This window comes from Chlorocebus sabaeus, chromosome 24 (assembly GCF_047675955.1).
Source record: "Chlorocebus sabaeus isolate Y175 chromosome 24, mChlSab1.0.hap1, whole genome shotgun sequence".
Lineage (NCBI taxonomy): Eukaryota > Metazoa > Chordata > Mammalia > Primates > Cercopithecidae > Chlorocebus > Chlorocebus sabaeus.
The window spans coordinates 29,086,265-29,102,785 of record NC_132927.1 but is presented as its reverse complement, the minus strand read 5'-3'; the positions used below and the strand labels follow the sequence as shown (position 1 = coordinate 29,102,785).

The 16,521-nt window shown below is 38.2% G+C and overlaps 1 protein-coding gene across 1 annotated transcript in view; it reads left to right on the top strand.

Annotated features, from left to right (window-relative positions):
• The window catches only part of ERO1A (endoplasmic reticulum oxidoreductase 1 alpha), a 59,018-nt gene that overhangs the window by 20,371 nt on the left and 22,126 nt on the right, over positions 1-16,521 (top strand). The window contains exons 5-8 of the mRNA XM_007986697.3: positions 7,473-7,549; positions 7,643-7,716; positions 13,517-13,637; positions 15,325-15,371. Coding sequence (XP_007984888.1) covers positions 7,473-7,549; positions 7,643-7,716; positions 13,517-13,637; positions 15,325-15,371 — 319 coding nt within the window. The remainder of the gene's footprint in view (positions 1-7,472; positions 7,550-7,642; positions 7,717-13,516; positions 13,638-15,324; positions 15,372-16,521) is intronic.

The window sequence follows — 16,521 nt, the reverse complement described above, 5'->3', positions numbered from 1 at the left end:
TTTATTCAGATTTTGTTTTGTTTTTTGGTTTTGAAACGGAGTTTCGCTCTTGTTGCCCACAGTCTGCAGTGCAGTGGCACGATCTCGGCTCACCACAACCTCCGCCTCCCGGGTTCAGTGATTCCCCTGCCTCAGCCTCCCAAGTAGCTGGGATTACAGGCATGCGCCACCATGCCTGACTAATTTTGTGTTTTTAGTAGAGATGGGGTTTCTCCATGTTGGCCAGGTTGGTCTCAAACTCCTGACCTCAGGTGATCCGCCCACCTTGGCCTCCCAGAATTCTGGGATTACAGGTGTGAGCCACCATGCCTGGCCTAGATTCCACAATTGTAATAAACTCACTTTACCACATATCTGTTCATCTGTCCATCCTTGTAGCCATCCATTAGAACATCTTATTTTTTGGATGCATTTCAAAGTAAATTGCAGGCATTAGTATACCTCCTCCTAAATATGTCATTAACTAGATGGATCCACATAAGTAGAAGTATATCATTAACTAGAGTCCAATATTTGTTTATGTGTACTTTTGATAAAAGTTTTTTTTTTTTTTGAGACGGAGTCTCACTCTGTCACCCAGGCTGGAGTGCAGTGGCCTGATCTTGGCTCACTGCAAGCTCTGCCTCCCAGGTTCATGCCATTCTCCTGTCTCAGCCTCCCAAGTAGCTGGGACTACAGGTGCCTGCCACCACGCCTGGCTAATTTTTTGTATTTTTAGTAGAGATGGGGTTTCACTGTGTTAGCCAGGATGGTCTTGATCTCCTGACCTCGTGATCCGCCCGCCTCGGCCTCCCAAAGTGCTGGGATTACAGGCGTGAGCCACCGCACCCGGCCTGATAAAAGTATTACTATACAATGAAATATGCAAATCTTAAGTGTGCATTTGCTGAGTGTTGACAAATGCGTATACCTGTGTAACCTAGGCTTCTATTAAGATATAGAATGTTAGCATTATTCTACAAAGTTTCCTCATACCTATTCCATTCAAACCACACTCCTTCTTCAGAGGTGACCACTGTTTTGAACATTTTCCATCGTAGATTCTAAACTAATTTTGCCCATTTTTAATTCCATGTTTTCTTTTACACACACAGAGTCAAAGAATGAAGTCATAGCTTTTGACTTGGTTCCAGTGGCAGAAGAACTTTGCACATAGTTGAATGGTGTCATTATCAACTGTTTCATTTCATTTAACAAATCGCTTGAGGCTGGGCACATGGTGGCTTCCCAGTGCTTTTTGGAGGCCACCATGTGAGGATTGCATGAGGCCTGGAGTTCAAGACCAGTCTGGGTAACATAACGAGACCCATCTCTACACATAAAAACTAAAAAAAAATTAACCAAGTGTGGTGACGCCTACCCACAATTCTAGCTACTCAGGAGGCTGAGACCAGGAGGAAGCTGAACCTAAATGTCCAGGTTACAGTGACCTATGATTACATCACTACACACCAGCTTGGGAGACAGAGAAAAAAAAATTGTTTGATTTATTTCATTTAATCAATGGACTGAAAGTAAAACTTTTGGAAGTTCATTCTGTTGAAGGAAAACATTATCACTATTGTGAATGCTAGTATAAATTCAGTTAAAGCTCAAAATTGAAGATAAAATATTTTGTGGTAGTACACATATAAATTTTGATAAAAGCAATGTTCTGGGTAAAAACCAGTGTCCTTAATAAATCAAGAAATCTATGAAACAGAAATGCATTTATAATAAAAATATACAAATAATTCATAATTGTGTCCACACAAGCTGTGATATTTTGCCAGTTAAGATAGGAACGGTGATAAGCTGAGTGTGTGGCACGCAGCTGTGGTCCTAGCTGCTCAGGAGGCTGCGGTGGGAGGGTTGCTTGAGTCCTGGAGGTAGAGGTTGCAATGAGCTGAGATTGTGCCACTGCACTTAAGCCTGGGTGACAGAACCAGATCCTGTCTCAGAAAAAAAAAAGGAATAATTGTCAAAGTTAGTATGTGATTTGTATACATACTAAGTTATGATTGTGAAATTTTTGAGATTAAGCTGATGCTGAAAAAATTTACTTTGGTATGGTTTCAGTATGATAGTACTTATTTTGCTGTCTGTTATCAATCAGATTTTATAAGTGTTTTGAGGCTTCGAGGAACTACTTTGTAAAACAACTCAAGAGCTTCTCAGTAGTATTGATCAGTTTTTAATAAATGAACCCCTCCAAGTTTTTATTGCAATTTGTTCTAAATCAGTGAAAAATTAGTATCAATGAATGGAATGCATAAAGAAGAAACAAAGTTTAGCTGTTAAGGTTTAACAAATTGCAATTATGACAAAGTGGCTGGATGTGGTGGCTCATGCCTGTAATCCCAGCACTTTTCGAGGCTGAGGCAGACAGACTGCTTGAGACCAGGAGTTCAAGACCAGCCTGGGCAACATGGTGAAACCCTGTATCTAGAAAAAATTTCGAAAATTAGCCATGCATGGTGGTGTGCACCTGTAGTCCTAGCTACTCAGGAGACTGAGAGGGGAAGATTGCTTGAACCTGGGAGGTTGAGTCTGGAGTGAGCTATGGTCATGCCATTGCACTCCAGCCTGAGCGACACAGCGAGACCCTTTCTCAAAGAAAAAAAAAATCGTTGTGACAAAGCTTATAAACAAAGGTCTTTAAATTTATTCCTGCAAAAACTAGGGAGAAATCAAACATTAAATGAGGAAAGTCCAAATGGTGTTGAATATGATTCAGAAATTGTGTTCCGAAATGTTATAAATGTGTTTGGGAGTATCTCCATTTGTGGCAAGAATATCCTCTTGATAGAACTCTGCTTTGAATTGGATATGTTTATATTCTGACCTGAGATGTAATGAAATTGAGGATTACAATTTCGTTGTATCTAAGTTTGACCAAACTTTTTAAATTTTGTTTTGTTTTGTTTTGTTTTTTGGTCAGAGACAGGGTCTGTCTCTGTTGCCCAGGCTGGCATGCAGTGGTAAGATTGTAGTTCACTGTAACCTGGAACTCCTGGGCTCAAGCAATCCTGCCACCTCAACCTCCTGAGTATCTGGTACTATAGGCACATGCCACCATGCCCAGCTAATTAAAAATTTGTTTTGTAGTGATGGGGTCTTGCCGTGTTTCCCAGGCTGGTCTTTAACTCCTGGCCTCAAGCAACTTTTCCACTTTGGCCTCCCAAAGTGCTGGGATTTCAGGCATGAGCCACCACACCCACGCTTTAAATTTGTCAAAACATTTAAAATAATAAAAAAATAGAGACAACTTATTTGATGTTTTGTCTTAAAATATTTATTGAAGAAATGTACTTTTTAGGGGCAAAAGAATGGAACTTGTGAAAATATTTGGGTTAAAATACTTCCACATATTTACTTAAAGAGAGAATGTTTTTTCTTTTTTTAATTTTACTTTGAGAATGTTTTCTTAATTAAAAAATTACATCTTAGCCAGGCGCGGTAGCTCACGCCTGTAATCCCAGCACTTTGGGAGGCTGAGGCGGGTGGATTACGAGGTCAGGAGTTAGAGACCAGCCTGACCCGCATGGTGAAACCCCATCTCTACTAAAAATACAAAGAATTAGCTGGGCATGGTGGCAGGCGCCTGTAATCCCAGCTGCTTGGGAGGCTGAGGCAGGAGAATCACTTGAACCCGGGAGGAGGAGGTTGCAGTGAGCTGAGATTGTGCCACTGCACTCCAGCCCAGGCAATAGAGTGAGACTGTGTCTCAAAAAAAAAAAAAAAAAAGAAATTATATCTCACTTTGGGAGGCTGTGGTAGGAGGACTGCTTGAGCCCAGGAGCTTGAGACCCCAGGCTAGGTAACATAGCACAACCCTGTCTCCAAGAAAAATGAAAAATTAGCCAGGTGTGGTGGCGTGTGCCTGTAGTCCTAGCTACTTGGGAGGCTGAGGCAGGAGGACTGCTTGAGCCCAAGAGTTGGAGGTTGCAGTGAATCATAATTGTGCCCCTGCACTCCAGCTTGAAAGACGGAATGAGACCCTGTTTCAAAAAAACAAAGCAAAAAAACATACACAAAAAATTATATCTGCTGAGAAGGAAAAAAATTGTATCTGTAGAAGGTATCGATAATTTCAAATTGATCAACCATAAAATGTAACTTTACAAAGTGTTTGTAAATTGATCAACCATAAAATGTAACTTTGAAGAATGTTATGGGCAGTTTTTTTTTTTTTTTTTTTTTTTTTTTTGAGACAGTCTTGCTCTGTCTCCCTGGCTGGAGTGCAGTGTCGGCTCACTGCAACCTCCGCCTCCCGGGTTCTAAGCGATTCTCCTGCCTCCGCCTCCAGAGTAGCTGGGATTACAGGCACGTGCCACCATGCCTAATTCTGTATTTTTAGTAGAGACGAGGTTTCACCATGTTGACCAGCCTGGTCTCAAACTCCTGACCTCAGGTGATCCGCCTGCCATGGCCTCCCACAGTGCCAGGATTACAGGCATGAGCCACCGTGCCTGGCCTGATTATGGGCAATTTTATGAAAAATTAAAAGTAATAAGAACATATTGGAAAAAAGTATGTTCTTCAGAAAAATGCTAATGACATAGTATCACATGTGACTAAGAAGCTGATTAAATTATTAAGCAGCAACTAAGAATGGTTATTTTGTCAGTTTATTTTTAAATATTTAGGTAATTGCAATAGTAAGATTTTAAAATTTTTGTTTTAATATACTTAGGTATATGTTATTTTTTAAACAAATTTTGTTCGTTTTTGGTAGGTATTTTTAATCTTTTTTTTTTTTTTTTTTTTGAGATGGACTCTTGCTCTGTCGCCCAGGCTGGAGTGCAGTGGCGTGATCTCGGCTCACTCCAACCTCCACCTCCTGGGTTCAAGCGATTCTCCTGCCTTAGCCTTCTGAGTAACTGGGACTACCGGTGCATGCCACCATGCCCAGCCAATTTTGTTTTGTATTTTTAGTAGAGATGGGGTTTCACCATGTTAGCCAGGATGGTCTTGATCTCCTGACCTTGTGATCCACCCGCCTCGGCCTCCCATAGTGCTGATATTACAGGTGTGAGTCATCGCGCCCAGCCAGTATTTTTAACTTTTTATTTTGATATAATTGCCAACTCACAGAAAAGTTGCAACATTAATATAAAGACATTTTGTACACTCTGCAGATTCACTACATTTTTATATTTTACCACATTTATTTTTTGTTTTATGTTTATATGTGTATATATATCTACACACACACACACACACACACACACACACACACACACATATATATTTATTTGAGATAAAGTCTTGCTGCGTTGCCTAGGTCGTTCTTGAACTCTTGGACTCAAGCAATCCTGCCACTTCAGCCTCCGAAACTATTGGGATTACAAGTGTGAGCCACCATGCCTGGCCACATTTGTTTTACCATACTTATTGTGTGCATATATGGACACACAAAAAGCATGATAAAATAAATGGACATTTGTATATGTGTATTATATATATAAAATACACATTTTTGTGTATATATATGCATGTATTTTTGCATATGTACACATTTTTGTGTGTATATATACACACTAAAAAGTATATATACCTACTATATAATATCTAACACTATATATGTGATATATATTTTATGTGTACTATATAATGTCATATATTTTTATATATTATATATATAATTTTCTGAGCCATTTGATTATAGGTTGAACATATATCCTTTTGTCCTTTAATACTTAATTATATATGAAATAATTTTATTTTTAAAGATAGTTTTTGAAGCAAGCTGTCTTATGTTGTCTTACATGTTTATACCAATATAATGAAACTAAGTTGTCACTCAATAAATAAATATTTCAAAAAACTATATCATTTTAGTTATTTTAGGGTTCATTTATTTTAGTGTCCTTGTCTGGAAAGTGGTTTGTATAGTTGTCCTAACAATAAGGCCAAAATAGACACTCAATAAATGTTTGTTGAGTGATTGAATTCGTGGCCTCCCAGTGTTGTCCTTCACCTGTATGATGAACTGGTGTGTTATGAAATCCCATAAACCAACTTGCTTACCTTATGCCATGTACAGGCCTAGTAGAATATATATGTAAAGTGAGTTGGACATTGAGAGGAAATATGATTGTTAAAGAATATATTTTGGAAACCTAAAAATGTTGGATTTTGTTTTTTTTTTTTGAGCTGGAGTCTCGCTCTGTAACCCAGGCTAGAGTGCAGTGACATGGTCTGGGCTCACGGCAACCTCCGCCTCCCAGGTTCAAGCGATTCTCCTGCCTCAGCCTCCTGAGTAGCTGGGATTACAGGCGCGTGCTACCATGCTCGGCTAATTATTTTTGTATTTTTAGTAGAGACGGGGTTTCACCATGTTGGTCAGGCTGGTCTCAAACTCCTGACCTCGTGATCCCCACTTCGGTTTCCCAAAGTGCTGAGATTACAGAATATTTTTTGTATGACTTGGTAGGTTCCCAGGCATTGTTAGCATCATGGCATGGGATGGACTTTAGACACACATGATTTGGTCCAACTGCTTATTTTATGGAAGAGAAAACTGATGCCCATACTTAACGTCATTAGAAAAGTAAGACAGTGCCTGTTGACCATTTACCGCATGACTTTCTTAAAACCTTGAAGATTTTATTCGTGGGCAGTTTAGTAATGAGTTATCAGAACTGTATTCTTTATTTTGTGAACATAATAGTAAATTGTGTTCCCCCCAAAAAACAAGAGGCAGAGCATTTTATTTTTATTTTTTGAGACGGAGTCTCGCTCTGTCGCCCAGGCTGGAGTGCAGTGGCGTGATCTTGGCTCACTGCAAGCTCCACCTCCTGAGTTCACGCCATTCTTCTGCCTCAGCCTCCTGAGTAGCTGGGACTACAGGTGCCCACCGCCATGCCTGGCTAATATTTTGTAGTTTTAGTAGAGACAGGATTTCATTGTACTAGCCAGGATGGTCTCGATCTCCTGACCTTGTGATTCACCCGCCTCGGCCTCCCAAAGTACTGGGATTACAGGCGTGAGCCACTGCGCCCAGCCAAAGCATTTTATTTTTTAGTTTCAGGAGGAACGTGAAAACTTATTTTTTTTTTTTTAAAGTTTTGAAGCCAAGATGAAGGTGCCAGCTATAAAAAGAGCCTCAGAGGCTGTGCGCGGTGGCTCACACCTGTAATCCCAGCACTTTGCGAGGCCGAGGTGGGTGGATTGCCTGAGGTCAGGAGTTCGAGATCAGCCTGGCCAACATGGTGAAACCCCGTTTCTACTGAAAATACAAAAATTAGCTGGGTGTGGTGGTGCATGCCTGTAGTCCCAGCTATTCCGGAGGCTGAGGCAGGAGAATCGCTTGAACCCAGGGGGTGGAGGTGGCAGTGAGCCAGAATCACACTATTGCACTCCAACCCTCCATCTCAAAAATAAATAAATAAATGAAATCAAAAAAGAGCTTCAGATAACTTCTAAATTTTAAAAAAGTTTTAAAGATGCAATAAGTTATAGTCTATTTATTCCCTTTTTCACTTTAGTATTCTGAAGAAGCCAATAATCTCATTGAAGAATGTGAACAAGCTGAACGACTTGGAGCAGTGGATGAATCTCTGAGGTTTGATTTTATTTTTCAGTAGTATTTCATGTTTCTTTATGTTACATATTAACTTATAAAATAGTAATGTTATTTTTTTTTCTTTGTTTGAAGTGAGGAAACACAGAAGGCTGTTCTTCAGTGGACCAAGCATGATGATTCTTCAGATAACTTCTGTGAAGCTGATGGTATAATATTTTTGATAGTATGCATTATGTTTAAAATTATACCTAAGAAATTTTTTTTAAAAAATTATTTTAGCCGGGCGCGGTGGCTCAAGCCTGTAATCCCAGCACTTTGGGAGGCCGAGACGGGCAGATCATGAGGTCAGGAGATCGAGACCATCCTGGCTAACACAGTGAAACCCCGTCTCTACTAAAAAATACAAAAAACTAGCCGGGCGAGGTGGCGGGCGCCTGTAGTCCCAGCTACTCAGGAGGCTGAGGCAGGAGAATGGCGGGAACCCGGGAGGCGGAGCTTGCAGTGAGCTGAGATCCGGCCACAGCACTCCAGCCTGGGTGACAGAGCAAGACTCCGTCTCAAAAAAAAAAAATAAAAAAAAAAAAAAAAAAAAAAAATTATTTTAATCTGGGCATGGTGGTGTGTGCTTGTAGTCCCAGCTTTTCTGGAGGCTGAGGCAGGAGAATCACTGGAACCCAGGTGTTTGAATCCAGACTGGGCAACATAGTAAGACCCCATCTCAGAAAAATGTTATTAAAGAAAAAAGCTCAGTTTCTAACAGTTTGGTGGTTCTTCAAAAACCTAAACATAGAATTACCATATGACATAACAGTTCCTTTCCTAGGTATATACTCAAAAAAATTAAAGACAGGGACTCAAACAGATAGCAAAGCAATAATGTTGATTGTAGTGAAAAGGTCTTAACAACCCCATTGTCCAGCACTGTTTGAGTGGGTAAACAAAATGGGGTATATAAAACACACAGTGGAATACCATTCAACCAGAAAAAGGAATGAAGCTCTGATATATAGTACAACATAGAAGGACCTTGACAACATGCTGAGTGAAACAGGTCAGGTACCAGAGGGCAAGTATTAAATGATTTCACTTATATGAAATGTCAACAATAGGCGAATTCATAGAGATAGAAAGTAGATTAAAGATTGTCAGAGTTTGGGATCGGTAGGTGTTATTGCTAAATGGTTACAGAGTTTCTGTTTGAAGTGCTGGAAAAGTTTTGGCGACAGATAGTGGTGATAATGAACCCCACTGAATTGTATACTTAAATGTGGTTAATGTAAATTTTATTATATCTATTTTACCACAGTTTAAAAAAGCTCAGTTTCTAGAAAAAATTTACCTCTTAAGTGTTGCCGTTCTGTGTAGCTAGTAGTTTATAAAATTTTGTATATACATTTTGCATAAATAGCTAAAATGTAGGGATTACAAAAACCTCCTTCAGTTATATTGCTGTTGGTTTGTTACGTATTTTCCTTAATGATGGTCCATGTTGCTTTTGGAGAAGAGAATATTGAACCATTGGTTGAGTTTGTAATGTCTAAAGTTAAGCCAGAGTTCTGGTGCTGTTAAAATCTAGGAGTTAAAACTCTGATCATGGCATGGTGGTTCATGCATGTAATCCCACCTACTCAGGAGGGTGAGGCAGGAGAATCGCTGGAACCCAGGAGGCAGAGGTTGCAGTGAGCTGAGATTGCGCCATTGCACTCCAGCCTGGCGACAGAGCAAGACTCCATCTCAAGAAACAAACCAACAAAGAATAAAAACCTCTGATTAAGATGTATAGATTTTCCAATTCTTCCTTTTTGTGCTTTTCCAATTTCCTTTTTCTAAGTTGAATTGTTAGCCTCTTAATTTGCTAAAAAAAATCAAATCAAATTGAGTTTTGGTATTCTTCTGTGGCTCTTTTCTAGTGGACTAATGATCTTTCCAAAATTAGTGAAAACAGGCCTGGCTTGGTGGCTCATGCCTATAATCCGAGCACTTTGTGAGGCCGAGGAGGGAAGATTGCTGAGCCTAGCCTGGGCACCATGGTAAAACTCTGTCTCTACAAATAATACAAAAATTAGCCAGGCCTGGTGGCATGTGCCAGTAGTCCCAGCTACTCGAGGGGGGTGGGAGTATTGCTTGAGCCAGGGAGGTTGAGGCTGGAGTGAGCCCTGATTGCATCACCCCAAGCCTAAGACAGTGAGACCCTTTCCCAAAACAACCACAACAAATTAGTGAAAACAGTGATATAAATTCTTTTAATTATAAGCAAAAGATGAAGCCTACAATCTCCATAAAAGAGAAAGTATTTTTAATTTTGTGGCTTCTTTCTGGGGAAAATTGCTTTCCTTAATGGAAACCGTAGCCATGTTTTGGTATATACTTAGTTATAATTCCTTACTTCCAATTCTAAAATCTGAAAACTCTGAAAATTGAACATTTCTTCCCCTGCGTTTAGCACAGGCTCATTTAGTGTGAGTATTCATATGTTTCACTGTAGAAATATTTATGTATTTGAATAGATTGCTGCCTCAGGTCCAGCTGGAGTAATATGCAATAGATGTTGCGTGTACTGTATTACCTTTGTAAAATCTGGAAAGTTCTCCATTCCAGCTGAGACACGCATGGTCCTAGGCATGTTGTATAAGGGGCATAGACCTATATCAAGATTTGGTCTAGTAAAGGAAGGGGATAAGATGTTCTCCCAACTCCCTTATTTTGCCATCATTTCTATAAGGAATTTTTTTTTTTTTTTTTTTAACCTTAAATGTTGTTGTGAGATAAAACTAAATTTGTAGTATGCAGCTATAATTTTTTTGAGTCCTCCAGTGTTAGAAAAAGGATGGTAATATTTTAACCTTCGCTAACAAAGTATCCTTTTGTGACCACAATGTGCAGCACCAAGTGAGAATCAGTGATTCATTTCTTACATGGCGGAGTTTGGTGAATCACTTACCCATTTGTATTAGTTTCTTCTGTTTAAAAAAGCTGAATATTTTAAAGAAAGACAGCTTTAGCAGGACTAAATAATGGATGTAAATGGTATATGAAATATAGAAGGTATTTTAAAAATCCTAATTAGAAATTTGAGCTTTTGTCAAAAACAGGTTCTATTCAGTGATAGAAAACAGCACATCATATAGGTTTTTGCACAACACACGTTTTCTGCTTCTAGGGCTGGATATTGTCATCTTCCTATAAGGGCCAAATGGGTTCTTAAATGTCTTTTCTTAGATTTTACAGAACATGTTTGACTAGTTTTCTGTGAAAAAATTCATGTTCTATTCAGTGATAGGAACCAACACATCGTAAAAATTCTTGGCACAAATATAATTATAGTAATATTTAATATAATTATAGTAATTTAAATGTAATTTTATAATTATAATTATAATAATATTTATAGTATAATTATAAGATTTATAATATAATTATAATATTACATTAATATAGTAATATTTTTTATAAGCTTGAAGAATAAAGTATTTATAATTAAAATTATGAGGCAACAAATGTTTATCTCTAGGTAGAATATTTAAATATTTAATCATTTCTTGGTGGTTAGTTTTCTTAACGTACTGGATACTGACCATTGTTTATATATTTTATTTCATTTTTATTTATTTATTTTTTGAGTCAGAGTTCCACTCTTGTTGCCCAGGCTGGAGTACAGTGGCGTGATCTCAGCTCACTGTAACCTCTCTCTCCCGAGTTCAAGCAATTCCCCTGCCTCAGCCTCCTGAGTAACTGGGATTACAGGCATGCACCACCTTGCCCGGCTAATTTTGTATTTTTAATAGAGATGGGGTTTCTCCATGTTGGTCAGGCTGGTCTCGAACTCCCAACTTCATGTGATCGCCCGCCTCAGCCTCCCAAAGTTCTGGGATTATAGGCGTGAGCCACTGCATCCGGCCTGCTGTTTATATATTTTAAACATCAGGGTTTGGCCGGGCGCGGTGGCTCAAGCCTGTAATCCCAGCACTTTGGGAGGCCGAGACGGGCGGATCACGAGGTCAGAAGATCGAGACCATCCTGGCTAACACGGTGAAACCCCGTCTCTACTAAAAAATACAAAAAAAAAAAAAAAAAACTAGCCGGGCAAGGTGGTGGGCGCCTGTAGTCCCAGCTACTCCGGAGGCTGAGGCAGGAGAATGGCGTGAACCCAGTAGGCGGAGCTTGCAGTGAGCTGAGATCCAGCCACTGCACTCCAGCCTGGGCGACAGAGCGAGACTCCGTCTCAAAAAAAAAAAAAAAAAAAAATCAGGGTTTATAAAATGAATTTATTATAATTAATATGTGGCAGTTACCTTTAGTATTAATTGAAATGAATAGTTATCCATTCCTGAACTAGATGATTCCATGTTAATTTTTTAAGTCCTTATGTCTTGTTTTTCTAGTTATTTTAATTGCCATTTCTGCATTGAACTCTGCTATTTTAAGACGCCATCATCGTACTGCTTTTAGAAGCAACTTTTTTCCTAATTTATTCTTCTAATATACTGTGAATTAGAGTAAAAAATAACCAAGCTTAGGGGTTTTTTTTGTTTTTATATTTGTTTTTTAATAATAAAAATAGGTATAGTTGAGAGCTTGATGGACTCTCCTCTAAGCACTTTTGTGCTCATATTTTTGTCATTGACTTTGGTTGCATTGAGACCATTTTTGTCCACTTTTTCATTTTTTGTTTCATTCTTCGTTGGCTCATACTGTTAAGCTTTATATATGAATAAAGTATTATTATAGTACCAAATAATTTCCCAAAGCCACTGGAGGACTATGGCCCATCTTTTTTTGAGACACGGTCTCCCTCTGTTGCCCAGGCTGGCGTGCCGTGGTGCAGTTACAGCTCAATGCAGCCTGGACCTCCTGGGCTCAAGTGACTCTCCCACCTCAGCCTCCTGAGTAGCTGGGACCACAGGCACGTGCCATGGTGCCTGGCTAATTTTTTTATTGATGCCTGGTGTTTCACCAGGTTGCCTGTGAATTTTAGAATCACTCCTGGGCTCAAGCGGTCTGCCCTAAGGCCTCCCAAAATGCTGGGATTACAGACATGAACCATTGCGCCCACCCTGGGACCATCTTTTTTGTTTTGAGGTGGTAACACACTATAAATGATAAATAAGTAACAGGGTCTGGATTCTAGCCTGGGTGTTCTGGCTCCAGAGCCCGTGCTCTAACTGTTCTGTGATGTTGGATGTTTAGGTTGCTTCCAGTTTTCCCTTTTATAAATGTTGACACAGAATCATGCTGCATTGTAACTTTTGCTTTTGGCCAGATTGGTAGCAGATCCTGCTGGTGGTCGTCTAAGAAGAAAGTATTTGGTAACAAGCAGTGTATGATACTAACACTCCTTCATTTACTGTAGTTATTGATGAACTGCTGTGGTTAATGTGGAGGGAAATGTATGTTATATTCTTTGTCTGGATTGCTTATGAGAATTGAATTACCATGTTTCTTTGATTCTAAAATTCACATATTCCTATTTTTACAGTTCCTAAATCATAATGTTTTTGTAGCCAGTATGTACAATTAATGTGGCAGTGTGTGTTTCTCTCTCTTTTCCGTCATTTCTTTTTTTTTTTTTTTGAGATGAAGTCTCGCTCTGTCACCCAAGCTGTAGTGCAGTGGTTCAATCTTGGCTCACTCCAACCTCTGCCGCCCGGGTTCACGCGATTCTCCTGTTGCAGCCTCTGGAGTAGCTGGGACTACAGGCGTGCACCACCACACCTGGCTACTTTTTGTATTTTTAGTAGAGACAGGGTTTCACCATGTTGGTCAGGCAGGCCTTGAACTCCTGACCTCAAGTGATCCGCCCACCTTGGCCTCCCAAAGTGCTGGGATTACAGGCGTGAGGCACCACACCCAGCCTCCTTCCTTTCTTTCTCCTGAAAAGTTGTTTTAAAATTGCTGACACATTGTTAAATTTGTGGTGTGTTAGAATTAATGGAATACAGTCTTGTGTACTAGCTTTTTAAGGTAACTGAGGATAAGAATGATTTAATAAGACATTTTATTTTACAGACATTCAGTCCCCTGATGCTGAATATGTAGACTTGCTTCTTAATCCTGAGCGCTACACTGGTTACAAGGGACCAGATGCTTGGAAAATATGGAATGTCATCTATGAAGAAAACTGTTTTAAGTATGTGTCATTTTCATTTAGAAAAAGTCATGTAAGATGTGATTTCTCTTTATAAACAATCATAATGATTTAAAATTAAAAATAAAATTCACTTTGTTAAAAGATGTATTTGTACAAAGAAACATAACTATTAATTAATTCAGTTTCCTTCTGGGGAAATGAGTTTCCACAAATTTTTCCTTTTTTTTTTTTTTTTTTTTTTTTTTTTTTTAAGAGTTAGAGGCATATTAGACTTTCATGGGAGTATTGTAGGCCCTTCGCAAATGTTCTTTGAGTAGATGATAGGATCTCACTTTATAGATGAGGTAACCTAGAGCTGGAGAGGTTTACTTCATTTCCCGAGATCACATGGTGGCGGTATCGAGAAAGGAATATACAACCCTTAATTCTCTTTTTGGTGCTCTCCACACCCCTTTCTGTTACTTTAGTTATTTTACAGTTAAATTGATTTCACAGAACAATTATAATAGGTTTCATTTTTGAGCACTCACTGTATTCTATGCATTGTGGTAAGCACGTTATATACGTTTTCTCCTTTAGTCCTTGCAGTAACCCTGTGTTGCAGTCATCACTGTTTTATAGACAGAAACTGAGACTTAGAGAGGTTGTATGATTTGTGTTGTGTCAAAGATCTAGTAAGTGAAAGAGCCCATTTTGTCCTGGTAACCGTTAGGCTGGAGGCAGTTGCTGATCACCAGGTGTCTGAGAAATGCTTCAGGTTACTCACATGTAAGCCTCGAGGCTCTAAACTTTGTACTTATTGGTTTTTGGGAACAATGTATGCGTGAGCACGTGATGCTCAGCCTCCTGAGTAGCTGGGACTAAAGGCATGCACCACTACACCAGGCTCATTTTTGTATTTTTAGTGGAGACAGGGTTTCACCATGTTGTATTAGTTTTGCAGTCATTTTCTTACTAATTTGTATCCTGATTCCCATAATTTCTAACAATATAAACAATGTATAAGGGGCTAAGTTAATTATATTGTGTATTTTAAAATATAGCTTACATATTCTGTTCTCAAAATGTCTCCAGTTGTGCAAATTTTTAAAATAGATGTTAAAACAATCCCTATAGTTTACTCTTAGTACTAATGCATATTTATTTTGGGATTTAAAAGCACTTTAGTGACATAGTAACTCTCCAGAAAATTTCTATTTTTTCCTACTGAACAAACAACTTTTATTTAAATTGTAACAAACTTAGCTACAGGGCAAATTGATGTGTCTAAAGATTACCTAAGTGGAAAATAATCTACACTATTTTTCCATTTTTAAATTTTAATGCTTATATTGAATATTTTTTGCTTATTTATCTTTCAATTAGGGGTACACTTTGTGCTATACGTACACACACATATACACAGATATATATATATATATCATATATATAAAAACATAGTAGTGACTCTAAGAGAAGAGCTTGGCTGATATTTTCTCTTCTTTCATTTGAAGAAGTGATTAGGAAACGGCCTGTTGGCCGCTACAGTGGGAAAAGATCAGGAACTATTATTACTACAACAAATAGTCACCCTCCCTTAAAGCATTTAGAGGAAACTAAGTATTTTATAATCTCAATAAAACAATTTGATTTTGGATATTAAGCAACTTTCTGAGATAATATCACTTAAATATAACATGATTGGTAACATATTTGTGTTTATATTTTTAATTCTTTTTACTTCTAGGCCACAGACAATTAAAAGACCTTTAAATCCTTTGGCTTCTGGTCAAGGTAAGTTACTACATTGTTATGTTATTTCTCAGCTAGGGAACTTTAATTCAAAGGAAGGGGAATGCAAGATAAATAAATGGCAGTAACAGTTGAGGTCATAAAATCCACAGTCCCGTTTCTGTAGAGTTATGCCTCACCCTTGCAGAGATTGGTGCTTAAATTATTTGTACTTCAGTAAAAAATATTTTTATAATGAAGTTCCTGGTATTAGATTATCAAAAAATAAAGATTAGGGTTTATATTTATTATATATATATTTGCAGACATAGTAAAGTGTCAGTGTTTTACAAGCTTTACTCATCCCACAGATAATATCCAGAACTCTCAAATTTTTTCTAAAGCTTGAAATTACTGCATATATTGGGCATTTGATTTCAACTTTACATGTCTTTATATCTTAATAACATTTTTAATATTCTATTTTCACTCAAGGTCTGGCTCAAATGCTGCTTTTTCCATAGAACTTTCCCTGGTCCTTATAACCAGAAGTATCGCTCCCTCCTCATGAAGTAATCTGATGCATGCGTTTGTTTTTAATTCTTTTGTTTTCCTCATACGGCCTTTTCCACTGTGTAGCATTATTTTATTATTATTTATATATCTATCAATCTACCCTAGTACTCTGAAGATATGGGTAGCATTTATCTGTTTTATCTCTCTGTATAGAGCCTGACATATAATAGATGGAGTAGTTTGTTAGATACATGATCAGTGAAAATTGCTCTCCTCATTTAGTGGTCTTGTCTACAATAGTGAAAGTCAGTTGTTCTTTCAGCAAATGATTATCCACCATTTAAAATATGCTAGACACTGTGTAGATGCCAAACGGGCTGTAAAATTAAAACTTACAGAAACCCTGCCCTGTCTGTAATATGAAGAATGGTTTGTTGAATAAGCCATTTCAGTGTATGAGTTCAGACTTTTTCTTTAGAAATTATGTATCCTTATTCTCTTCAAATATGTGCTTACTGATAAAATCTTTAATGTGCTTTCAGCAAAAGTGTAAGGTTTTCATTTTTAAAATGTATTTGAAAAGATGCTGATCTCAAATAGTTAACAAATATAAATTTCCTCCTAGAAGGGGTTGAGATTGCATCATTCCCTAAATTCTGGCAGATTTATCTTTCTTAGATTAGGAATGAAAAATCTT